Source organism: Rhinichthys klamathensis, unplaced genomic scaffold, assembly GCF_029890125.1.
Source record: "Rhinichthys klamathensis goyatoka isolate OS25496 unplaced genomic scaffold, OSU_Roscu_1.1 h1tg000700l_1, whole genome shotgun sequence".
NCBI classification, from domain to species: domain Eukaryota; kingdom Metazoa; phylum Chordata; class Actinopteri; order Cypriniformes; family Leuciscidae; genus Rhinichthys; species Rhinichthys klamathensis.
The window spans coordinates 198,513-226,392 of record NW_026607123.1 but is presented as its reverse complement, the minus strand read 5'-3'; the positions used below and the strand labels follow the sequence as shown (position 1 = coordinate 226,392).

The 27,880-nt window shown below is 38.1% G+C and overlaps 1 protein-coding gene across 3 annotated transcripts; it reads right to left on the bottom strand.

Annotated features, from left to right (window-relative positions):
* Positions 1–1,309: 1,309 nt before the first annotated feature.
* Positions 1,310–27,597, bottom strand: ankrd44 (ankyrin repeat domain 44). Of its 3 annotated transcripts, none has more exons than XM_056242138.1 (28): positions 27,114–27,597; positions 21,617–21,700; positions 19,940–20,018; positions 19,571–19,641; positions 19,253–19,453; positions 17,948–18,035; positions 17,000–17,142; positions 16,703–16,915; positions 16,539–16,617; positions 16,042–16,156; positions 15,861–15,943; positions 13,984–14,101; positions 13,267–13,335; positions 12,820–12,960; positions 11,842–11,907; positions 10,660–10,771; positions 10,326–10,397; positions 9,181–9,382; positions 9,005–9,092; positions 5,745–5,862; positions 4,616–4,835; positions 4,421–4,508; positions 4,243–4,326; positions 3,960–4,105; positions 3,759–3,841; positions 3,066–3,145; positions 2,753–2,844; positions 1,310–2,432 (listed from the first exon to the last, which is right to left on the bottom strand). In XM_056242138.1, the coding sequence occupies exons 1-28, from the start codon at positions 27,138–27,140 to the stop codon at positions 2,188–2,190; spliced, it is 3,207 nt and encodes a 1,068-aa protein (XP_056098113.1). In that variant the 5' UTR covers positions 27,141–27,597; the 3' UTR covers positions 1,310–2,187. The 3 variants fall into 3 exon arrangements, with proteins under 3 accessions (XP_056098113.1, XP_056098115.1, XP_056098114.1); XM_056242140.1 differs by having other exon boundaries at positions 1,310–2,335; XM_056242139.1 differs by having other exon boundaries at positions 13,984–14,047.
* Between the last annotated feature and the right edge of the window lie 283 nt (positions 27,598–27,880).

Below are 27,880 nucleotides of genomic sequence, written 5' to 3'. Positions count from 1 at the left end.
CCCCACCCCCCCCCACCCCCCCCCCCCCAAAAAAAATGTTAGAAATCTGTTTTAAAAGGATTAATATTCAACCAGTGCAAAAGAAAGGAAAGAAAAAAGAAGACAGGGTAGGTTACTCATAGATCTGGATTCAATGTTAAATTAATAGTTAACCCCAGAATGCAATTTCTGTCATTATTTACTCCCACTCATGTCACTCCAACACCGGGTGTTATTTTTCTGTTCATGGAGCACAAAAGGTGAGGTCTTCTAAAGCCCTACAATCATTTTGAGAGAGGAAGAGACTGAAATTTAAGTCATTATTCACTGATAACTGTTGTGACTTTATCAGTGAGTTCACTGGATAAGTCAAATTAGTGAACAAATCATTCTTTTGAACTGGTTCTTTTCAATGAATTGGTTGATTTGATTCACAAAACAAACTAATGATTTGTTTTCATGATTAAGTTCTGGAGTTCAATTCACAAACGCAATGATCCAGTACCAACAGCTCACTGAAGAGGAAGATTTTCAGTGGTTAACAGCTTAAATTTCATCCTCTTTCTCAGACAAAGCTTTCATTTGACTTCAGAAGTCTTGGAATACAGTACATAGTTCTTTTTGGAGGTATTTCTGTCATTTTTGGAGCTTGACAGACATTGGTCACCATGAACTGCTGATGTATGGAAAGAGCCACATTTAGGTTTTTAACAACATGAGTAAATAATGACAGAATTTTTATTTAGGGATGAACTATTCCTTTAAACACCCATTTACTGCTATACATAAGTGCATACAATTGTAGTACCATTGTTATCTTAATGTAAATAAATATTGGTACAGGCTTGAAAACATCCTGGTTCACATAACATGCCATGTCCTCTGACTAGAATCTAAAATTCAACCTGAATAGAAGTATTTTTTTAACACTGTCTCTATGTCTGAGAAGGAACAGAGTGACAAAGCGTCACTCTCCAAAAGCGGCAGACTTAAGTTTAGACCATCAAGGCCTAGAAATGTACTTATATCTATAGCATAAGAATGCTCTTCTTTACAATATAAATCTCAAGAGCCTTCTATTCACAATGTGTCAAATTCAATGTGTAAAGTACAACTGGTGTACGATCTGGACAATGGAGAACTTGCATTGGATTTTCATCACATTACAATGGGTTTTATGGACTTACAGTCAAAAGGCTGGAATACACTACACAACTTTTCAAATCTAAACAGATTTTAAAACATGCGGTGTCATGCGCTTTGCAGACTTCGTAGGTTCGTAGACTAGTCACTCCGAACACAATAAACTCGTAAAGAAACATGCACCTTTGTTGGTAGATGCATGACAAATGAAAACAATGTGCTGTAAAATCGGTTCAAAATATCAAACATGTTTGATATTGTCAGACTGGATGGAATCTTATGGTGCATTCCATTTAAGTGGAACTTTTAACTGGAACGCCCCCTCAGGTCAGAGTTGGAAATGGGAAACTCGGGGAAACCGCAACAAAACCCTGACTTCAGAATCCAATATGGCTGCTCAGCGCATCAACTATAGTAAAACAGTAGTGATATATTGTTTATTAGCATGTCTGTTTGTCTGTGTCTCAATAAAGTCAGTTGTCTGTGCCCATCATATACAATGTGATTATCTGTGAAGTCAAATCTTCAGACTGGCTCTGACTTTTGACAAATTGTCCAGACTTAAATCAGCAAAAATCTGTGCCAAAGTCATGTCGTGTATTCCAGCCTTTGCTCTTACAAATAAATACTAAGTGACTTTGATGCAGTGATGGCAATTCCCCTGTTGTTCCCAAAATGTGATTTCTTGGTTCCTGATTGGTCCCACAGTGACAACAGGAGTGAAATGACTGACCTCACCTTGTGCAGGGTTTGTGCTTTCAAAAGTCCACAGATTAAGACAGAACACGCCACACTATAAATTATCGTACTTCAAGCGTGAGAAGTCGGTCAACATTTGGCGTTCTCAATCATCCTGTGTTAAAGTGATTAAAATGGCTTTCGAAAAAAATCTCCTGTGCAAACAAGTGTGGCAAAACAAAAGCGTACCAAGTGTGCTATGTCATGTTTCATAATCTCTTGTTATTGAGGCTGCGCTCCATAATCAAACATCTGTACAAATTCTGTAAGGTTCATGACAATATGTGCTTTGAAAACTATGACGGGCGCCTCTAGAAGGAGCCGGGGTCAAAATGTCTCTGAGTCCGAGTCGTTTTCAGTGGTCGTGCCCTCGCTGGAGGGACCGGAGGGGTCCCTTGGACTGCGGGGGCCTTGGGGACTCTTGGCCTGGCGGGGCAGACATTTCAGCAGGGCACCTGGGGAAGGAGTTCCAGAGCTGCAAGGGGAGCAGAAAGGCATCATGGTAGCCAGAATGAGAGCCAGGCAGTCAGCCACTTCCCTGCTGGGAGCGCAAGCCAGAGCAGGGGTGAGACCTGCGTGGAAAGACAGCCAAAGAGCGAGAGAGACAGGATAGCAGAAAGAGGTGAAGGGAGGGACGGAGCAGTGGAACAAAAGGACAGTGGTGGGGAGGTGATGGACGAAAGCAGCATTCCATTAGTGCCTCACTAGTCAGGAAGCCAAACACATGGTTGGGGGGCAAAAGGAGACACGCATGACACCGTCAAAGCTTTGAAACACAGCCACTGCTTTGGCAAAAGCTTCTATGGCACTAATAAAAGAAGACTGGCATAGACAGATGCACATACACTGACAATCTACGCGTGAACAAAATCTGCTGAGATTTCAGACGCACCATTCTCATCTAGTACTTGAACGCTGGCCCCACGAGAGAGCAGCTCTTGCACTGTCTGCTTCATCCCGCTGCGAGCAGCCAAATGGAGAGGTCTGAGAGAGTGAATGAGAAACAAGTGAGCGAGAAACAAGTGAGGATCAATTGCTTATTTATTAATATATAAGAGCATGGTGCTAGCAACGTCAAGGTCACAGGTTCGATTCCCAGGGATTCCCAACAACGCAATGTAAGTCGGATAAAACTTTGGATAAAAGCATCTACCAAATGCATAAATGTAAACATAATATGTAATATAATGTGGAAGGGAACTCACGTTTGCAGTGCAGCGTTTGTAGCAACGAGAGCAGATTCTGGAATTTTTCCAAGAATGAGCAATGCACATTCCTCCATTCCCTGGAAAAAAGCAGACAGAACAGAAAAATCATCTTTAGAAGACATCGGGTAATGGATTAATAAAAACATTCAAAAATACTGTTTGCAATGTTTGTATTCATATCTGGCATAACGTTTTGTTTCATAGTAATAATACATATTAGTAATATTACTGGAAACCCCATGAGAACAGTCATACATGCATTACAAATTAAAAAAAAAATCCTGTTTTTAAGAAGGCTAAATTGTTAAATACAAATTAAATATGATTTTGGAGTGAGTAGATCATATGAAAATATTAGGTTTTTTTATGTTTGATGTGAATATACATTTTTTTTTCCATGAAAAATCTATAGTAAAAGTTGCATTAAAAAATGGCACCACTTAGTTAACAATGCTAAAATATGATTTTAACATCAAATAAAGCTGAAGATAAATTTTCACAAATGGGACCATTTCCTGAGAATGACACAGCCATATAATGAAACCAATAATGCCAGGCCTGGGATTTGATATGATTTATGTCATATTATGATGAAGTGACTGAAAGATCACTGCACCACTGCTGAAACGATAGCGTAAACTATAAAATTATAGGGACTGATGAACCTGGCATGCAACTGGCTTTACTTACATTACTGCAGGCTAGATGAAGTGCTGTATTGCCCTTCTGGTCAGTCAGACTGAGATTCACATTGGCACCAGTAAGCAGAGCTTCTATTTAAAACACACGCCACACTTTGCATAAGTGAGCTCATTTTCATAACCCTTTTATACAAATGAACAGAGGCATAATGCAAAAGAGGAGAAGAAAAACATGGTGAAGAATACATACCTACAACCTCAACTCTTCCTTTCTCTGCTGCCATAATCAGTGCACTGTGCCCTGATTGGTCAACATCATCCACAGATGCATTGTGGGCCAGGAGCAGCTGAACACAGTCAATGTGCCCAGCAAATGCAGCAGCATGGAGAGGTGTCCTGATAAATCGAGACAACAGTTCTTCTTTAAAATAATTTCCACTGGCTCATGTTTATTATATTTGTTCAAATTTTGGAGCCACTGTAGGTACAATTCTATTATATTCTATTATCTCTAGCATAGGACTGTTACTAACCTGCCCTTGGAGTCTTTGCAAGTTACAATCTTTGATCCCATGGCTTCTAATAAAAGGGTGGCACAAGTCTCATGGTCATTGACCCTGTAAGGCAGATGATTCAGAGACAGACAAGTTGAAACAGACAAGAAAAGTGCAACAGATGACAGAGATGAAGACAATCTCACAGCAGACATACACAGCACAATGCAGCGGAGTGAAGGGGTTCCCATCAAACTGACGAAAGTCTTTTTGTTCGAGTATGACCTCCACACAGCCTTCGTGACCTATAACACAGACAATGCTAGTCCACCATACTTCAAAAATTGCATTCTGTTTACTCATAATTAATAGCATATTGTTAAACTCATAAATGGAGACTGTTAAAACTAACCATAGTAACAGGCCCAGTGCAAGGGTGTGTATCCCTGGTTGTCTCGCAATGGGGGGATTGGGGGTTCAGAACATGCGATATTGAGCAATTCGCTCAACCAGGATGCGTGACCTCTCGCTGCAGCCATGTGGATGGCTGTCCGACCCCTGGAGTCCCCCAGTACCACTGATGCCTCCAGCTCCAACAGGGACTGAACACATTCCTCCTGTCCACACAAGAGCTGAGAGAGAGAGAGAGAGAGAGAGAGAGAGAGAGAGAGAGAGAGAGAGAGAGAGAGAGAGAGAGAGAGAGAGAGAGAGAGAGAGAGAGAGAGAGAGAGAGAGAGAGAGAGAGAGAGAGAGAGAGAGAATTAATTAATGAATAAAATAACTCATAAGTCATGACAACCAAATAAGAGTACATCTTAAGATATGCTAAAGTGTCTGTATTAATCAACTTTGTTCTTCCTGCTAACTATGTAAGTATGATTTTTATTATTATTATTATTAATACTTTTATTCAGATAGGATGCATTAAATTGATCAAAAGTGACAGTAAAGGCATTTACAATGTTACAAAAGATTTCTATTGTAAATGCTATTCTTTCTATTCATTGAGGTATCCTGGAAAAAAAAGTTATCACATATTAATATGTAAAAAATATTCAGCAGCACAAAAAACATTTTATTCACTATCATCATTTTATTTATTCACCATCACTATTTTAACACCATATTAAAATGATATCTGAAGGATCATGTGACACTGAAGACTGGAGTAATGGCTGCTAAAAAACAGCTTTGCCATCATAGGAATAAGTTACATTTAAAAAAAAATGCAAACCTGTTATTTTAAATTGGAATACAGTTTTACAATATTACTTTATTTTTGATCAAATAAATGTAGCATTGGTGAGCACTTTTTTTTTTTAAATCTCACGACCACAAACTTTTGAACGGCAGTGTGTATAAATTGCAAGGAATCAATATGTCTGGAGTTTGTGCATCCACCATTAGGCCACTGCTCTAAATGTTAGTATACATTTACTGTAGATTTAGTATTTTATTAGCATTACTATCAACACCAAAATCAAGTACAAGTCCTTGCATATCTTGGACTTCAATACAGTTGACAAGATCAGGAAACTCACCCCCAGGTGTAGAGCAGTCAGACCCTGATGATCAGCCATGTCTACAGTGGCCTCACGCTCCAACAGAAGAGACACAGCGTCCACATGACCCCCCATTACTGCCAGCATTAGAGGGGTCCTGCAAATACACACAGTAGGAATACTCATTAATCCAATCTCAAGCGCAACAATGTGTCTCTCTCCAGTGCACTTTGATTTCAATTAAACATCACTTCAATCAATCAATAGTATTTCCATAAGTTCTTAGGCACATTTTTCTACCTTAATTTAGGCCAAATTAATATTTTGTTAAAATACAGCTGTTTATAACTGTTGATTTAGTTACGGTCTATAAATTAGTGAGTTGATTCACTTTATTACTAGTGTTAGTATGTAGTGTGTTGAAGTTTTTTGTTGGCAAAAATAGTTATGTTGTTTTTAATGAATTTAATAGATGCATAGTAATTAAAAAAAAAACTAATTATAGTTAGTAAGTTAAAGTGCTACTACTTTAGCTTAACACTGTTGAGGTGTAACAGGACATGACACACTCATTCCACTCCAAAATAGTTAAAGGTCCCCCGACATGAAATTTTCACTTTCTGAGGTTTTTAAACATTAATATTAGTTCCCCTAGCCTGTATTTGGTCCCCTCGTGTCTAGAATTTTCAATCGGTGTAAACCGAGCTTTGGCTATTTTTCTCTTCTCTGCAGCTCAGACGCGCTGATCTTGAATCTCCTCGTTATGACGTCATAACGAGGAAAGGTTACCTCCCCTTTCTCTGCTTTGCCCGCCCGGAGAATTTGGCTCGCCCATGAGAAAACGAGCTAGGAATAGGAAGTACGAACGCGCCGGCGCGATTTTAGTTTTTCCTAGAGAAATAGCTTTGAGATTTGAGTTTTTCCTCGAGAGATATCATGGCTTGCAAACGAGCGAAGCATTGCAGTTGATCAGTGTTTGGATGTACAAATGAACACAAAAGTATTTTTTAGTTCCTTTATCCGAGCCTCTGAAGAAACAATGGGTTAATTTTATTTTCTCTGGAAATGCGCCGACACAACTTCCCAAAGTTTTCTATGGTCCAAACTTTTCACCGACGACTGTTTCCTCAACTCGATGAACGTCTGAAAATAAATCGATCGAGCTACCAAGCAACAATTTCTGATGTGTAGCCTAATTGTTCAAGTTCAGACAGGTAAGTTAATCTTTCTCTCAAAATCATTCAATACTGTTTATGCATCAGTAAGTCAAGCCAGTGACTAAAATATCAACTTCACATCGTTTCTTTTAGTAGGATGAAAATAATCTTATTTAAATTCTGAACAAATTATACAGAAAGCGATCAAAGAACAATCTTTCCACACAGCGCGAGTTTATCTGGACAACTCGTTATGAAATCAATGACGCACGTTACACTGCACAACGAAGCTCTTACTGAATGTACATCATCGTGTTTGCATTGGGGAAAGCATTAGAGAGAGTGCAGAAACTGCGTTGCAAAGATAAGATCTTCATTCTCGCGATCAACAGACTGTCATCTGCTTGCTCAATGCTCATCACGGCAACATTTTATGTGATGGGAATAGATCTAAATACTTTAAAGGGGGGGTGAAACACTCAGTTTCACTCAATCTCATGTTAATCTTGAGTACCTATAGAGTAGTATTGCATCCTTCATATCTCCAAAAAGTCTTTAGTTTTATTATATTTATAAAAGAAAGATAGGCTGTACCGAGTCTTTCCGGAAAAACCCGAGCGGGTGGAGGCGTGCCGTGTGGGCGGAGCTAAATAATCACGACACGAGCGCGCGAAGCTTTTGCGTTGAGAGCGTCTGGAAGCTGTGAGTGACATCCGAAAATAAACCATGGCTAACAATCAGATAGTAATCCCATGCAGAACAAGGATCTAAACAATACTAAGGGCTCGTTCATACAGAACGCGTTTTTGCTCACAAAAACGTGAGATGGGCAGTGAAATGCATGGGTGAAAACCATAAGGTCTCGAGCGTTTTTTAAAAAAATAGAAATGATTTGAACTTGAGCGCAGTGTTTTTAGAACACCATGTCATGCGCTAGTTTTATAACATTTGTGTGTTGTAAACAGACAGACTCGTGGTTTATGAGGACATGATTTATTTTTACAATAAACAAACTGACACCTACAGTGGCCAGCTAAACAAATGTATTTAAACACACACACCATACATCGCATGCTCCATAGATATACATTAACTGTATGTGATCATGTTGTTTACTTGCTGTGCTTACACGCCGATAGTTAACAACTCACAGACATTTGAAGCAGTTTTACTCACCGCCTGCGGTTCCAACGCACGACCGTGAACCTTTATCGTTGGGACTGCTCCATCTTTAAGTATTAGGCGATCTGCAAATCCGGCGTTGAACTGGGCCTTGTTTATAAAACTATTACCGTCGAAATAAAGGGAACAAACAAAAACACTTGCACAACTCCGTTGCTGCTCTGGAAAAACAAAATCCATCCACTGGTCCCTTAACGCTGGGTTCTTTGGAAATTTGTGCAGTGTTGTCTTGCCCTGGCAACCAAAAACACACTTTTTTGGTGCCATTTTTTTAATTGCAGCGCAGCCGACCGAGCCCAGCGCTCTGATGGGCATAGGCGTACTCTCGCACGCACTAGGCTACAGATGCGCGCGCCCTTCCGGGAGAAGTGCCCTTAAGACCCGTATAAGGAAATTCCGGCCACTCTGACGTCACACACGCCCGTATTCGAAAAAAACTTTCCGAAACTTGTGACAACCCGGAAGGAGTATTTTTGGAACAGAATTACTCCATCAAACTTACAACTTCATTTTTGAAACTTTGTCCATGTTTAGCATGGGAATCCAACTCTTTAACAGTGTAAAAAACTCACTATGCATGAAACAGCATTTCACCCCCCCTTTAAAAACTTCTCACGATTCGTTAATCTCGATAGCTGTAATAGTAAAAACGTATAATAGCTGTAGTAAAAGTATTCTAGAAAGTTTCGCATGTAATAAATACATAGCTATTTCATATGCAAGCATGTCAGCCAATCACAGCAGTGGCCGGCTACACTGAATCCCACAGCAGACACGCCCCTTCAAACAGAGCGTTCAAATCAGAGGCTAAAATCAGGCTAGGAAAATTGCCTTTTATTTCTAAATTATGACTATTTTTGATCTAAAAAACATACTAACATTATAAGGGCAACCCAGGAAACATTATAAAAAAATAAAATAACCCCATGTCAGGGGACCTTTAATAAACAAATCACTCACTGTCCCTGAGAGTCCGCTGTGTCAACCAGATCTGCATTATCAGAGTCTTCCAGCAGGAGACGCACACATGATGTATGACCATTCATTACTGGAAAGAATCACAGTGTATTTAAATTAAAAAAAAATTAAAAAAAATTGCACAATTATGTAATTTCCACCACACATAGGTGCAATACCTGCAAGGTGGATGGGTGTACGTTCTCGTGTAGTATCTCTGCTTCTCGGCGAGGCCCCGTGGTTCAGAAGTGTGAGAGCGCAGTCGTTGTGGCCCCTGAGGGCAGCAAGGGCCAATGGAGTCCGACCCACCTCATCCCCCTGATCCACCTCGCAGTGACCCTCCAAGAGCACATCTAGAGCCTGTGCGTGACCATGGTATGCCTGGACACAGACATATGCACTTGTCAAGGTGTAAGATTAACTGTCTGAAATTGTCACCAACAAATATTGGCGTCTTATTGCTATCTCAGCAAACAAAAATATGTTCTAAAAACATTTAGCTAACGTTCCTATTTGAAAAAGGTATTTCTGAATGTTCTTTGAACGTTTAAAACATCAAGTTTTTTAAATGTTTTCGAATGTTAAGGGAACATTTCATTTTATCATTTTGCAAAAAATATGGGAACATTCTGTAAGCATTCTGAAACAAGTAGTAAAAAATGTTTTTAAAGTTTTTTAATGTTACTGGAATAATGTTTGTCCATAACTTTGAGAGAACCTTGGTAGAACGTAAGCCAAAGTTCTGAGAACATTCCCTGTCAGCTGGGATGCCATTATTAAGGTGTTTTGTTTTTAGCATGTTGCTATGTGGATGTTCTTGGAATCTACTAGGTGGTCAGATGGGCTTCTTTAAATCAATAACACTATGAACGATCGCCATTGAGATGCTTGTTTTAGAGAGAGAGAGAGAGAGAGAGAGAGAGAGAGAGAGAGAGAGAATTTAGCCATGAGCTGGTATGCAGACACACAACAGGTCAAACAATACTGCTATTTGTCTGAACAATGGACAACGAGGTAACAATTAGTTTTGATATTGTATTCATGCATTTTTAGGTATTGTTTTTGGGTATATATAACACTGCTTAATCAGCTTCATTTACAATAAATTGGAGGTAATGTGAACTGTCCTAAGAAATGTGTGTACACTACCATTCAAACGTTTGGGGTCAGTAAGAGTTTTTAAAAAAAAATGAAAAGAAATGTATATTTTTATTCAGCAAGGATGCATTAAATTGCATTAAAAAATGTTGTTATTTTTTTTCCAATAAATGCTGTTCTTGTGAACGGTAGTGTAAGTGAAAAGTGAAAAGGTGTTGGGACTTACAGCCAGATGCAGTGGACTTCTGGTTTGGCTGTTCTCCATCTCATCTGGATGGTTCTCATCTCTGTCCAAAAGCTGAAATCAAATTTGAAAAGTCTGAATTACAGCTGTTCTCATTAAACTTAATTAAAAAACGAATCTAAATTTAACAGGACCACATTCATTCTTGCACTGACAAGTTAAACAAATTGCAGGCATTAACACGCATATCATTTTACTACAAACAATGAAACCACAAACTGGACTTAATTAATTTGCATGTTACACATTTAAATCTAATGTTGTTGAGATGGAGGAAGTGCCCTGAGGCACACACTGGAAATGTTTGTGTCCTTACCAGTTTCAGACAGTGTCTGTGGCCGTACGCTGCAGCGTAGTGAACGGCACTGTAGCCTTGCTTATCTTTAAGTGACGGGGCGGCACCGTGCTGCAACAGGAACTCAAGACACCTACACACAAATATAAATATATATTTAACAAACTAGTGTAACAAACAACATACACATACATACATACATTTGTCTATATATAAGTGTGTGTGTGTGTGTGTGTGTGTGTATGTATTATATATATATATATATAAATAAATAAAAACATCCTTTAGCCATGACTTATTCACCATAAATCACAGCCTCTTGTACCTTATTGCTTCCATATACAGTATACCATGGTTTAATTACCGTTCAATATTATTGCGCTGTTTTCATTGAAGCACACACACACACAGTCGCACACATCATTTGCGCCGTTTTCATATAAGCACACAAACACATGCATCACTTGGAGACAGCGCCGTGCGCACACAGAAACTTTCAGGAGCACAGAAATTTATCAACGCTGCCCCGCAACTTTTATTAATAAAATAGCTTGGCTACTGAATTGCTACTTAATATTTCTCAGCATCGAGGGGTTACATTGCTGGTTTTGAAGTAGTTAAACTCACAGCTTCGTTGTTAATAGAGAGAGACGCTGAACAGACAGGTAATTCACACACGCATCTCTCTCTCAATAATTATTTCAAATAATCGCTATAAATCATTCATTGATATAAATGTAATCTTACGGACCACTTTATCTCTGTGACTGATTCAAAGCGGGCAGAATGCTAGATCTAATGAGCCGTAACTGACGAAAATAATTGTCATTTTTACCCTTCTGGTCAAATATTGCGCTGCAAACATCAATAACAGTTGTCAATGCTGGAAAATGACCATGGTAGAAGTGAGGTAATACACAGCTAGCAATGCATTAAACATTTTGTACGCACTCCGCGGAGGTGAGGCAACCGTATGCATTTATGTGTGTACATTGTATATATACTGTATATATATGCATAGGATAAAGTATAATTATGTATGTGCTCTACTGTGGAAGCTGAGAGAGGAAAAGCACATTAAGGTTGTCCCAGACAGTAAAATGATGAGGTAACAGAAGCACACAGACACAAACACCCAGTGTTTTTGCATCAGAGCAGCACACGTATAAATGAGGCTGAGCACACATGGACCAGAGAACTCACAGAGCTGCCTCCTTCTCCCTCTCAGCTTGAACACCGTCACTCTCTGGTTCCAGGACCACACGCCGCCTTCAGAGAAAACATGTACACAAGGTCACTTCTCCTTCAACAATAAATCGAATCATTTTCATGATCAGGCATGTGATCAGCTTAAGACAAAAAAGAAGAGATAATAAAATAAACTGGGGTATCTTTGTATAAAAAAACAAGGTTATACTGTGTTACAGTGTAATTATACATTTAATCACTGAGTAGTAATAACTACATGTAACGTGTGTAATAAGGACACTGTAAAATAAAGTGTTACCAAAAATAAACTGTATTAATTAAAATGTATCTATGGTACAATGACAGAAACTACAGTTACCGACTCATTACTCATTTACAATTTGTGCCAGTGAAATCTGGCAGCTAATCTAATTAAATTAAGCACAAAGGTGTTTCCGTAACTTGACGCTGAACACCTGTCTCGGCACATAAACTATCCCAATGACATGAGACTTAAAAATAGCCTGTGGTTGCCATGGTAACATAGATATATGCGTTACTGTAGCTGCAAGCAGTCTATATGGGTGGGGACTGGCAGTGCACTCGATTTCACCCACTGTTGGACTACAGCTGCTGGTGTCTTCTACATCATTTAATTGTGTTAGACATGCATCTATATCAATCAATTACATGTTGTTTGGCCACAACTAGCTCCATTTGTGCACTGTAAAAAAAACCATGTGGGGATGTTTTGACCCCCAAGAACACCCAAGTACAAACTATGATTAGGGTGAAGGATGATTTAGACTGATGAGCTGCATGTTTTTTGCATTCAAACATTTCAGAATATCAGGCCCCAAAGAGCTCCATTATAAGTCTATTACTGAAAATGCAATATTTGTTTATTTTTACAAACTCAGCGACAAATCCATTTTTTAACTGAATTTTGAAGGAGGAAATCACAGATGTGGCTGTTTGTGTAAATGTGTATACCTCCTGTCCAGATCAGAAGCAGCAGCGTAGTGCACAGCAGAGCGCCCCCAATGGTCAGTGGCATTAATGCAGGTACCACAGGACACCAGAGTCTCCAAGCACTGAAAGTGTCGACTAGCTGCCGCATAGTGGAGAGGGGTCCTGTCAACAGCCATAGCAAAAGAAAGAGGTAAAATAAAGTTGACAAAATGTAAGTATGATCTAAAAGTTTAGAGTACAAAACATTTGTACAAAAGGAATGATATAATTTAATGTGTGCAGCGATAGTTGTACAATCAGAAAATGTCTACGACAAAACTTGAGATTTGAGTTAAATTTAGCGCTTACTACTCAACAGTTTTCCATTAAGCCGACATTTTTAAAAACTGCAGCTGAAGTGAACACAGGCATGAAAAGTGAATGAGCAATTATCCTGATGTACATGTCTCATATTTACCCATAACTCACCTTCCATGTTTGTCCCTGTGGTTATGATCAGCTCCACTGCTAAGTAGTAGCTTCACACATTCCACATTACTGAGAGAGAGAGAGAGAGAGAGAGAGAGAGAGAGAGAGAGAGAGAGAGAGAGAGAGAGAATTTAGCCATGAGCTGGTATACAGACACACAACAGGTCAAACAATACTGCTATTTGTCTGAAGTTCTGAACAATGGATAACGGGGTAATAATTGATTTTGATATTGTATTCATGCATTTTTAGGTATTGTTTTTGGATATATATAACGTAATGACTTCTACATTTTGTATCACATTCACCATAACATAATTGCAGTTACAAAAGGTCCAATCAGAAACAGAATAAGGAACTAGACAGACCTCTTGTAGAAAAACAAAAGGGAGAAATAGCAATGCTCAATATGGTAGCTGTAGCAAAAGATGTTCCGCCTTTCAGTTAAAAGGTTCAGTCACATTATTGGCTAAGACTCTACCTATTTGTATAGCTCTACAATGTGTATGCACAGTTTTTAATTTCAGCTAAGCTAAGTTTATTATATAATCTTTGTCAGATTTTATAGGAGATCGTTTTTTCCTATTTTTTTTGCATTTTTGAAATGTTTTTGAAAATTAAACTTAGCTAACACCAGCACAACACCTGATCACATCTTATTAGACATGTATTTTATTCCACATTTAACAGAGCTGTCTGCAAGACAGACAGACTCACCCGCCCGCAGCCGCGGCATGTAGACATGTCCTCCCAAGGTTGTCTGGTGTATCGATTTGATAGCCTGCAGATAGGACCGAGTCATTATTGAGAGGGCACATTATGCTATACCTCCGTCCTGTAGAGGAATGAAAAGATGGGGAGGAAGGATGCAGTGCCCCCACAATCAGACGCAGACAGTCACAGTGTCAGGAGGGGGAAAGAATGAAATGGGGAAAAAGGAGTCCAAAAAAGAGACAATGTGAGGAAAGAGAGACAGAGAGAGAAAGTATGTTAGTGCAGGAAAAACAAAGACAGTGCACACAGGAAACACAAGACAAACACATCGCTCACACAGGTGAGAACACAAATGTGTGCAATCAAACAGAATGATTTAAAAGTACAGATATACAGCATCTACATTCAATCTAATGTTTCCTCTACAACAATCCCATGATCAAGAGTCCAAGTTAAGCAAGCAAACAGAAATTAGGGCATTCCAGACTTCAGCAGAGACATGAGGAAAAATTCATGCCAATCATTTCAGAGACAAAATATCTTTAACTCAGAGAATAAACCTAATTACATAAAGAAGAACAGCATTTAACACAAAGAGTAGTATGAAATATTTTTTAAAGAGGAGGGTTGTCTGAGTCACATCAATTTGAGGGGTACCTCATGGTTCAGTACTTGGTCCCCTCCTCATCTCAATATAGACAACAACACTATATGGCCAAAAGTATGTGGACCATAGCCAGTGATTACTGATTATTTCATTTCAAAATCATGGGCATCAATATGGAGTTGGTCCTCCCTTTGCTGTTGTAACAACTTACAGTTTTCTGGGAAGGTTACCAAAATACAAAACAGGCCCTTAATAATGAGTGCCCAAAGTCTCCCACACCTGGTGTGATGTGTGGTCAATGATATTAAACACCTTTGCAAATAATTTTATTCGGAAAGGATTAATTATTTTATTCAAATAATCAAATTGATCGAAAGTGACAGTAAACTCTCAGACTGTTTGGCATGGTAATAGGTATGACAATGTTGATATATTTGGTCTTGGCGGAATAGATTTGCTATTCCGCCAGATCTGCTATTCTGCAAGTAAGACATGCTGCTGCTGTACAACATTGCATACATGAATTACCCATGAAATATCTCACTTTGCATGTCATGAGTCCATATAATATATTAGTTTCACCTTTTAAGTTGAAGGCATAGCAGATCTATACAAGTGGAGCTAGGGAAGATGGAGGTTTCTGAAAGCATGCTGCAAATGCTATAGCAAACGCTGACCAAGTATTTGAAGGTTGAGCACTCAAGCTCATTGGTTACTGATACAGCAGGAACCAATCAGCAGTGCCCTATATATAATGATGTGATTGCAAGCAGGTTGAGTGAAGGACCTATCATCTACAGTTTCATGACAGAGCTTTGTATTTATGTTTCAAAATATTTATATTTCAAATAAATGCTTTTCTTTTGAGTGTTATATTCATCAAGCAATCATGGACAAAATGTTTGATAATAATAATTATTATTTCATAAAAAGCATACACTGAAGACTGTAGTAATGGCTGCTGAAAATTCAGCTTTGTCATGACAGGGATAAATTATTACTGGATTTACTCTATTTTGATCATATACATGCAGACTTGGTGAGCATAAGAGACTTCTTTCAGTAGAGTAAAGTAAAGTCCTATAGAAAGAACAGGAAATAATGGGGAGAAGTAAAAGGAATGGGATCAGGAAATGTCCAGTCAGATTCAAACTTGCATTTTCTGCTTGAGCTTAATGTGTACATCACATGCACATGGTTTCCGCTAGGTTTACATTGTTACATTGTATTTTAATGCAGTGCAACTAGTGTGATTTGGTGGCATAGTTAGTACCTGAGGAGAGGAGTTTCCGGCAGCAGTCGGCATGAGCATTCAGAGCGGCCAGATGCAAGGGGAACATGCCGTGAACCCCTCTTCTGCAGAAGAATATAGGGGAGAACGAAATAGTCTATCAGAAACAACAAGTTATGATGCTTTACCAATATTTTTAACAAAGATCCAAATGCAGTCAAACCTGGTGCAGTCAGCTCCACTCGTGATTAGAGTGTTTATTAAAAGTTCATGGCCGTATCGAGCAGCAACGTGCAGCGGAGTGTTTCCATCCTTATCAACACAGTCAATCTCTCCACCTGTATCAAAAACACAATTGTACTCACAATGTACCTGCAAATCAGTGGATATCAAAATCAAATGCAGTTTAGATTCAGACATTTTAGGGGCCGTACACAGAACATGTTTTCCATTCCACTGAGCTAATTTTCCATTCTTTTTCTATGTAAACACATGGTAGACAGACGTGTTTGGCCGCTGAACTTGTCTTGCATTTTTTTTGCAGATTCTTGTGCATGACATGGCATTCTAAAAATGAGGTGCTCAAGTTAAAAGAAGTTCATATTTTAAAAAAACGTGTCTCTAGACCTTGCCTTTTTACCACTGACATGTGTCTCTCATTTTAACTGCAAAAACGCATTCTGTGTGAATGGTCCTTCAGCCGGCTAAAAACAACTTTACCGTTTTGGATGAGCGTCTGGGAGCGTGTGAATCGTCCGTGCACTGCCGTCAGATGAAGAGGGCTTTTCCCATCTCGACTCTGAGGAAACATCACAAAATGTTTATTAGCATACAGGACACAGGATTTGGACGGTCTGTCTATATTTAGTCCAAGTTGGGCATACCTGGACGTTGACATCAGCTCCACTGTTGACCAGGAACTCCAGACACAGGGCACCATGGGTGGATGCAGCAGCAAAGTGGAGAGGTGTGAAGCCCTTGTTATTTGGCTGACAAACATTCGCACCATAGTCGATCAGCTCGCTGACCACTGCGTCCTGCCCATTAAAACACGCCACATGCAGAGCTGTGTTCCCAAAGGCATTGGCTTCATCTATCTACGAGTGAAGCATACAATGTAATGGTCAGTCCAATGACCCCATACTCTCTTCCCTATATGTATCTATTTGCATCCTAAGTACCTCTACAGCCAGGCTAAGCAGATGTTTCACCACAGCGATCTGACCGTTGGAAGCAGCAGCATGTAGAGGTGTGTATCCCCTCTTGTCCTTGCAGCTGATCTCGGCCCCTTGACTCACCAATAAACACACTACATCTAAGTGACCTGCAAGAGTATAGAGAGGAGCTCATGAACACATAAACACAGATATAGCAGATTAAACATAGTTCACCCAAAAAAGAAAAATCTGTTATTAGTTACTCTCCATCATGTCATTTCAAACCCGATTCTGTGGAACACAGAAGGAGATGTTTTCCAGAATGTTGACTTCTTTCCATAAAACAAAATCAGAAAGTGACTAAGGTCTGTCAAACTCGGAAACGGACAAAAAACACCATAAAAGCTCTATAAACTAGTCCATACGACTTGTGCACAACATAATATAAGTCTTCAGAAGCAATGCCATTGTTTGAGGGAAGACCACTATGAATGTCCGCAAGTGCTAATTTCTTTTTGAAGACTTGGAATATTGCACATGTATAATTAATTAGCATTTTTGGGTGTGCGATACTGACTAGTAATGATATCTCAATATTTTTGGTTTTTTTTTGTTAATAACGACAATTAGACTTATGAAACAAGTGTCTTTATGAATGGGTTATTCACTTAAATGATTTGTTCAGTAACGAAAGGCTGCTGTGTATGTTTGGAGACCTCTAAGTTTAAAAAAAATTGTCATTCTAACTGCATTCTAACAACAATTACACTATTATTGTAGAGTTGGTATGAAAGTAGCATGGACTACTTGAGTGGTGATTTAATGCCCTTTTTGGAGCTTATCAGCCCCCTCGTAACTATTTTTCACATTTGAATGGAAGAGAGCAGCATGAACAACTCCTTTTGTGTCCCAATGAAAACAAAAGAAAACAAGGGCATACATGTCACAGTTTTTATAGGACCGTTCCCTCACCCATATATGCTGCCCAGTGCAGTGCACGGCAGTCTTTCTTATCAAAGGCGTTGATGTTGGCACCCTTGGCCAGGAGAAGGCTAACCATCTGAAGATAGAGAGAAAGGAAATTGACTAACAGTGACAAGATTGAGATGGAGAAATGGAGGAGAGAATGCATAAAGCATGAGCCAATAATGCACCAGTAATTATGGGTCTCCTGAAGCTCTTATTGTGTGCTGCGTGTTTGTGTCACAATTCATATAATGACTTTCTAAACCATTCTGCATTGTTGAGAGCTCAAGAAATTTCACTCTGTGTTGACAATGCAGTGTGGGAAGTATTTAGCAGCACCCTTACGATTTTTTTTTTTATTATTAGTGTGCTATTAGTAATAATTTCGGTCTACTTTTTATGTACTTCTCAGAAATATACTTGATGTACTTCTCAGTAATATACTTAAAATTCCACTTAAGTATACTTGACTTATACTAAGTATTTGGCCAGTTCTTGTACCCAATATTTGGATCGAGATATGCTTGTAAGTATTGTTTGTAGTTGTGTTTACTCTTTTGATTGAGTAGCCTACGAAAATCCTCAAACGCGATCATCAAACATTAAACACCCAAATAGGATACCTATTTAGGAACATAGTACTATACTTAAAGTGCAAGAATATATACAATAGTAAACTATAAGTACGATGTTATTTTCACTTAAAGAAAACTTGCAAGCATATTTGCAGTATAAAACTATTAAACTTGCAGTTTACTGAAGTAACTTGGAGTATACTTCAGCATGTACATTCATAAACTAAAAATGTGCAACACGTATATGAATAGTAAACTATCAGTATACCATTACCTATATGTTCATTTGTAGTATATTAGCAGTATAATTGAAAAACTTAGTTGTAAACTAGTTGTGTACTCAAAGTTTACTACTGTTACACTTAAAGTATACTTAAAAGTATACTTTTATACACTAAAAAGTGGGCCAATTTAGTCCCAAGTAGTATTGAAGTAGTACATTTACAAGTATACTTTTAGTACATTGATATTAGTATATTTAATACATAAAGTATACTTTAAATATACTTAAGCTTTACTTAAGTATACTTAATAAAATGAACTTGAAGTATACTTATTTTTTATAAGGGCGGGCAAGTGACTTTGTATCTAAAAGTCAATTGCCCACTTGGAGCGTCACTGCCTCAGTCCTTTGGACTTGCAACACTTATTGCGTTAAACTGTACCAAAATAAAATATGATCTAATTCTGTATTGCTATGAATCAAGCAAAAATATTTAGTCTCGACTTGCAATACCTCCGTGTGTCCATTGAGGGCAGCGTGGTGTAGGGCGGTGCGTCCCCCGCGATCTGAAACATTGACGCTGCTCAGGAGCGGGATGATGACTTCAGCACAGCGCAGGGCCTTGTTGGCGGATGCGACATGCAGCGGAGTCTGCCAGTTCTTGTCCCGTGCATTAACATCGGCAGAATGACGGATCAACACGCGAACGGCCTCCTAGATTTGTACAAAAGAAAACGATTGACGACAACTGTAACTATATTGTGAACTTTAGCACAGCTGTAGAAGTATTTTGAACAATCAGCATCCAGGGTTGGAAAAAACTAAGCCCACCTCGCTACGTGATGCCACTGCCCTGTGGAGTGGAGTCAACCACATGTTGTCTTTGGCATTGACCCGAGCCCCTAAAATGAAGTAGTACAAGACACATTAAACAATAATAACTACAATAAATACAAAGATTCGCTGGATTTAGGAACAGTCCCCCCAAATATTTCAATTCTGTCATCATTTACACATACAATAGTAATACAAGACACAGGTTTGGAAAGGTGTAAGTAATTGATGAGAGAATTTTTACTTTTGGGTAAACTATTCTTTATTGGTTTTGAACATGCACTTATTTTATATGAGATGCTGTAAAGCTACAATGGAAGGGAGGTGGGGAATGAAAGGAGGGAGAGAGAAAAAGAGCAGCTCTACCTGACACAATGAGGAGATCTGTGATCTCAGCATCTCCGAGGAAGGCTGCTGCATGAAGGGGAGCACGCTTATCAGGGTCCTGAGAGAGATTAAAAAACAAACAAATGAAAACAGAGTGAGACACATCGAAAAAGAAAGTGGGAAGATAATGTTAAAAATCAAATCAAATCAAAGTTTTGTTACTTTTACTACATGTCTGTAAGCTTTGAACCTCTCTATATGCTAGTGTATTCTCAAAAGTTGATACACATTTAGAAATTACAGTCTTCCTCTACCAGTAATAAATATTCATGACTGATGTTCAAAAGTTTGGGGTCTGTACAATATTTTTATGTTTTTGAAAGAAGTCTCTTATGTCCAATGATCACCAAAGCTGCATTTATCCGATCAAAAATAAAGTAAAAAAAAAGTAATATTGTGAGAGATTATTACAATTTAAAATTACTGTTTTAATATATTTTAAACTAATTTATTCCTGTGAGGGCAAAGATGAATTTTCAGCAGCCATTACTACAGTATTCAGTGTCACATGATCCTTCAGAAATCATTGATTGTGTGCTCAAGAAACATATCTTATTATTTTTCATTATTATTATTATTATTAAAATAGTTTTTGAAAACAGTTGTGCTACTTTAATGAATGGATTTTTTAATGAATGAAATGAAAAGTTCAAAAGAACACTTCTTTCTCTTTTATCTATTTTTAAGGCATCATATATGTCTTTACTGTCTTTACTATCTTTACTGTTTTTATTTACTGGTTTCTAGTAATCCTGAAGACCTTGATTAGCTGGTCCATGTGTGTTTAATTAGGGTTGGGCCTAAACTCCAGGAACTAAGTTTGACACCCCTGGTTTAAATGGCACTGTATCTTGCGCTTAGAGGTGTATATTTTTTTTGTGTCCAATAAAATGGACAAAATATCCCTCTAATACCATTTATAACCACATAGCAAGAGCAAGCAACACATCATATTTTGCAAGCTGTGGCATAAACAAAAAGCTACTGGCTAATTAAAAAAAAGGATGAGCCATTCTATGTGTCTTACCCTAACTTCCTGTTTCAATTGGAAATCTACATCAACCCTAGAAAGACTGAGTCATACTAACCAGACTCATGTGACCTATACAGTACATTCCGCTCAAAATATTGTACATTTTCAAAAGTCCCATTGTGGACTGCAAAGCTTTCACAGAAAATTGGGCATAGACTTGATCACTTCTAAAATGAATATGCTGACTGAGGGGTCAATGCAAGGGATCCACAACAAAGAAGCATTGACTGGCTCTCTTCAATCACTAAAGGGGATGTCAGTGTGTACTAATGTGCTCACACACTTGTGGTGGTGACATCTCAACGTGTGTATTGTCTGAACCTGTTTGCACATGCAGCCTAAAATCATGACTTTGGTCCAGCGGCTCTTTAAAAAAACTTTCGGACGGCGAGCTAATTCTTGCTGGAACCATTAGGGCGGACACAGACAGACAAGCAGAATAAATAAATATTCTGGAAGAAGAATGGCCTTGAAAACTGTTTTGTGTCCTGTTGCCTTTACTGAGACAAATGTATATAAATCTCTGGCTGTTTTCCATGGGGTTTCTCAGCTATTGTGCAGCAGGGAACAAAGAGATGAGATATAGTCATGTGAGAAGAAGAATAGAAGAAACTGATTCATACCAGTGCATTGATGTCTTCAGATTTACATATGAGCATACGAATCTCATCGGGGTCTCCATTAAAGATGGCTTGGACGAGGGGTGGCTGTGAAAAATAAGAGATTATTTAAACATGATGTTATTAAAGAATAAAATCATGAAGCATTGGTTTGAAATTAACTTGGTTGCTATACTACTGACTATAGATATACGATAGACGATTCCTAAATTGCGACACTAGTCCTGACGATAGACTGACCATCCTTCTGACTGCACATTTATGGTTACAAATTTAAACAAATCCTAAATGCTAGAAACCACCCATAACACCCAAGGACACCGCCTACTAATGCCCCAGCAACCACATAGGAACACACTAAAAACCACTCAGAACTGCTTCGCATCATACAGCAACAACCTTGCAACCACCATTACATTGTGGCAGCAGGTTACGCAATGGTAAGTGTTGCATTTTTTCAAGAAAAAGTGGTAATCTAGATTATTTTGTGTTTTTTACACAAACCCAATGTTTGAAATAACTTAAAAGTTTGTCATTCAGAATCAGTTAAAATTATGGTCTTCAAATCCGTTTCTCAGCACAACTCGCTAACCAGACAAGTAGGCTTTGAAACCACACAGTCTCACCATTTCCATAAAATAGCGTCATTACAGGGAGGCCAAATCAGGACCCAAAGAGCCCCAAGGAAGCTGTGCACCACACACTGAATTTAAGTCATGTTTCCTTTACATAATTATCATTCAATCCTTGTTTATGAAGAGAGACTAAAGACTAAACTGAACCCAAATATATTTATAAACTGTATTTTCCAGCTATTTTCTTGAATTCAAGTGCCAAGTTCCAAACATTAATGCCAGCACAATGAAAAGCATGATAATCTGACGCATGCGTGGGATAAGAGAGGAGAGGTGGTTTGAGCCAAACTTGGCTGCATCTAGACTTCCAGTGTCTCTAATCTATCTGCAATAACCCCCACATCTCACTTCCTGTTGCTTTTTTTTCACCTTCTCAGAAGTGACACAGAGGAAGCGTGGAAAGCATTTTCACTTCCGCTATACAACAGAACACATGCAGTCAAGCCAACATGCAAATTAACACACAGGGTGTTTCAGGGCTCAACACTAAGGATGAGGATTGTGTCAACTTTTAATCTCTTATCAGTATATCAGCATACATTGCAAACCCTATGAACTGATAGCTGTGATGGAGTTACAATATGGCTTTTTGTAAAGAAAAATATTAATACATTTTTTCAGGCATGTCAAAATATGTTTCTAACAAAAAGCTTCTTTCACTCTTTGAATTTTTATTTATCATACACGCATGCAAACAAACTCTCAGTGTAGAGACAACAGGAGATGTGTTGTTGAGATCTGCTCTATTTTCAGCAGCAAAAACAGGCCATCTAACACCCACTCACTTCAAACTCATTTCATCATCCATAAAAAAAAAAAAGATCTCTGCAGGGCCAATTCGCCACAAGCCATCAGTCATTTCTGTTAGTCATTTCAAGTTACTCAGCTCTCTAAAAAACCAAAGGCACAAATTTACAAAGGAACAATTTCATGCATTTTTCTTTTCATGAATCTTATAATATATATATATATATATATGTGTGTGTGTGTGTGTGTGTGTGTATTATACATATATACAATTTTCAAAGGTGATATACACTATATCGCCTGTGAAAATTGTCCAAATAACAATAAATGTGTTATGTCTCACATTTACTGCAAGTTAACCATTTGTATCAATTCAGTTTCTATTTTCATTCCTCCCAAATTTTTTTATCTGAGACCAAGCTGAAACATCTCCTGAGCGATGAAAGAGCAAAATATGAGCAAATGTATTTTCTAAGAGGATATCATATAAAGAACCATCCCCATTAATAATTAGACCACCATTGAACCCCCAAAATTTCTTCTCTTGGTGACATTTCAATCAGCAGAATTCGAAAAACAAAATATTTAAGTTTGCAAGGCATAAAAACACATCCCCAAGATCAACAAATGTAAGTTTTACAACACAGCACTGGCCCAAACTCTCTCACGCTGGCACCGGGCCATCCTTATTGAGCTCTTTTATGAGAGCATTGAATCTATGAGAACACAATGTTGAATTCTCTTCACTATGAGATGTTGCCTCTGTCTTGATCGCATACACAAGCACACATCTCGTCTCTCCCTTGAAAGAGAACACAACAGCTGGTGACAACAGTGCTGTCTGTGTTGTGGCACCGCAAAGCTTCAGGACGAGATTGCTGAGCTCTGGCACAAGCGCACAATCTGGACGGGGCTCATCACAAATGAGGACATTCCCCGACCTCCCAGCACCACTCCATGCCAAAGCCAAACGCTCCAACACTGAAGCCATTGTTGACATGCATTTGGCTACACGGCCTTCCCCCAACTCCTCGTTCCCATCATCTACCTCTGCGCCCAATAGAAGTGAGCTAAATTTCCTTCTTACCCAAATGAAGGCTGAGGTTTCTCCACTTTTGACACTGCAGGTTCTTCTTCAAAACAGCAGAAATGAGGAACTGCTGATGTCTCATTTTAAATGAACTGCGATACTGAAATCTAGTTCCTTGTGACAGCGTTTTTTCCCAGATGTGTAGTCACAGCATGAAATGGAAATTCACTCAATCTATCTATGAACAATTCCTCCATGCATAGGTTTAATTTATTTTTTTAATGTTTTTTTGACCTTGTAATTTTTTATCAAACTTGATCTTCCAGTGAAACAACAGACTTCTTTTTGGTGACATATATGCTATACTTCTCCAATCATTTAGTCTTTCTTACAATTGACTGCAAACTCAGATGTACAACACTTAGATGTACGTCACAATAAAGTGTAAAAGTCAAAAACCAATGTATGTCATGAAGAGCATAACAGAACCATCAAAAGTCTTAAGCACTGATGATGTATAAGCAGTAAACACACTATCCTCTATTTCCTCTCTCTCTGGCTCTCTGAACTTGTGTCATGTAACCCTCTGAGACTACAAAAAAAACATGAGAGGGGAATGTTGAGATTCAACAACTTCCTGTTTCTTTCCTCTTTGGGGCAAAGTATGGAAATCAAACTGTACACAAGACCAAAATGACTGTAAACATTACTGACGCTCCGAACACTTGGTGTCACATATTAACTTTCTAAATAAATGTCATGGGTTTAATGCAAGTTAAACTTTCTAGGGCATGGTGTCAATTACCACACAAAAAATTATTTAAACTTGTGTCTAAGTCTGTAAAAACAAACAAGACATGCGTTTATATTCATGCACTTTAATGCAGAAGTCTAAGGGGAAAGGCACTGTGCCAGAATAAACGTTAAAATACAGTTTTTATTGCCACAAGACTTAAACAACTTTACAACATTATACACTTGAGATGTTCCTCATTTGTAAGCCTCTTTGGTTAAAATGTCTGCTAAATAAAATCTATGTCAAATCTAAATGTGTTAAAAGTATTATCCAATCTTTTTGTTTATCAATTTATGAATTTACTAATTATTAATTTAATTATCAACTCCTGTCATGACACAGAAAAAAATCTAAATTATTCCCATACCTACATTTACGCTTTATTTAAGCATAAACGGAAGTACACCAAAGTTCATCCACCTAAAACACTAGTACCACCACTAAAGATTGATTTAGGCCAAGAGTTTTCAAACTTTTTCATACTAAGGACCCCCAAAGTACAATGATACCCTTGTAAAGGGAACACATTGACAAATATAAAGGCAACTGTATATGTTTATGTATAAAAATCAATTTACAGTGTGAGGAAAATACTAAATGTAATATTATGAAGACAACTAAATTAAATAATTGTTTCTAAAATTAAACAGTTGGCCTTTAAATCATCATTATAGAACAAACTATTCAAATATTTTCTGGAAAATAATTACTTGTTATTAAGCTTGTAAATAAGTACATATCTGCAATTAGCACATAACTTTTTTCCACAAATATTTTATTTATTTTCAAAAAATATTTCGACTGAGAAAAAGTCAAAATTAAATGTATAAAATTACTGCAATTAATGCCATGATTTTTTACTAGTCTTGAGAAAGCAAAATTGTCAATAAAGTGAATGTAAAAAAAATACAACAATTAATATCTCAACTGCATTTTGTAAAAGATTACATTTTGTAAAAAAAAAAAAAAAAAAGAATACAGCTCAAATATGAACATGTACGTACAAATTAATTAAAGTGCTGTATCAAAAATATGATCCCAACACTTCTGCTTTTAAACCCTCTGGAATCTCATACCCTTTTTGTAAATGCATTACTGTACACACAATTTTTGTTTGTATTACAAATTGAATGACAAGTCAAGTTGGTGTTATTTTCTGTGGCAATCAACAACATGAAGCTGTCGATAGATTAACTTGTTTGAATCCGAAACATTCTTTTAACCGTGTAGTGTGCAAAGATTTAGTGCACACTTAGATTAAGTCTCTACATTCTCACAGCTGAAAAATCTTCTTGACCTTGACATGAAGTCCATGGGGCCCCTAAAAGCCATCAACTTACTTGTTGCAAGGACAACCTCCTAGAACATTTGCAAGTGTCTAGATATAAGGGCATCACATGACCGTTAGGGAAATAGATCTACTCTACACAAAAACTAAACCTTCTCACTTTTTTGCCCACCAAATGACACATGAAAAACTAACAAACAATTAGTGGAGGTGACTAGTCTCAAAATATGTAACATGTAATTCCAAGTGTGTAATATAGCTTACATAAATATAGCAGCAGTATTCAACATATCACAGATAAAAATCAGATGACAATGAATTCAGTCTTTTACTAACTAGGCTGCAAACACAAAGCATTGTTGGAACCTAAATTACTGCTACTATCACAACAAAAGATCCAGTGAACAATGATATTAATGACAAAAAGGAACTTGACTATCTGAGCTTTAACTGGGTGGAGCTCAACCATATATTGGTATTCAACTTACACTAGTTAAAACAGAAAACTGACTAGGTGTGCTGATAATGATAATGATTTTTTTTTTTTTTCTCAAAACCTGGATCGGTGAGCAGATTAGATTTAAGAGCCATTTCAACATCAGCATCACAGCACACTACAGCAGGAAGTTTGTTCTCTCTAGATGAAAGCAGATCATTTTCCTTACACAGGTTATGCAATAAATGTGAACAACGAATTGCTCAGGATGTTACCGTTTATTACTTTCAAGGAAGACCTTAATCTTCCAACAAGAATAATGTCGTTTTAGCAAATTGTCAAAATCCTTTTTTATATGGCTCACGCAATGCATGTGCTGCACATGCATCCTACAGTTTCTGTAGCAAGCATATGGAGCATCACATGATGTATTTTATGCATTAATTGAAAATTACATTTCATCATGTGCAAACCCCTCACTTAGATAAGATACATGACATCCTCCAATTGAACAGGTCATTTTGCAATCAAAAATATATAGTTAATTCAAAAAACATTGTGCAATTACCTGGTCGACTAGTTTAAGAACAGCCATATCATGTGAAACAGCACATCCAAACTCCTGAAAAGACCTAGAGGTGACGAATAATCAAATCCAGACGAGCCTGTTCGCTTTTTTCACGAGAGGATGGTGCTGCTGCACAATGATGTGGCATCAAAAGCTTGCTTCCTGCTTTTGCTGTGGATCGCACCCTCCAGGGGCCCGGGGTGATGTGACGGCCGTGGCCGGGTCTGCAGGCGCTATCTTCGGTCAGCGGGAGCAGCTGTGGCCGCTGCCTCTCCACCAGCGCTCCGGCGCTCCGGAAAAGAGGAAAAGGGGAGGGAGGAAAGGATGCGAGGTCTGCTGTAAACAATCCGCATTTACAGCAGTGGCAACAACAGCAATAACGATTTCAGATATTATATCCCACTCGCTTATGTTCTGCGTTATGTATTCATTCGTTTTAAGAAAATACAGGAAGTCAGCGTTTTTTGTATGCTTCCCCTTGCTATTTTCGAGATCCTACTATGGCAAAGTCCTGACTTATGAATATTAATAAAGTACCGACATTGGTAACAGATTGGCTGAGAGGCAAAGTGGGCGCTGTTGAGATGGCCAATTAACACATCCTACATCGGACTTCTGAATTAACTACTGTTTCATGAATATTAATTAAGATATGTGACTGGATGCTTCAGGGAAAGTAGGAAGTAACGTCACCAAATCTGATTAATATTCATGAACTATTCCGTCACCATAGTAGGTTTTGTAATTTCGTTTCTCCTCTGTATCTG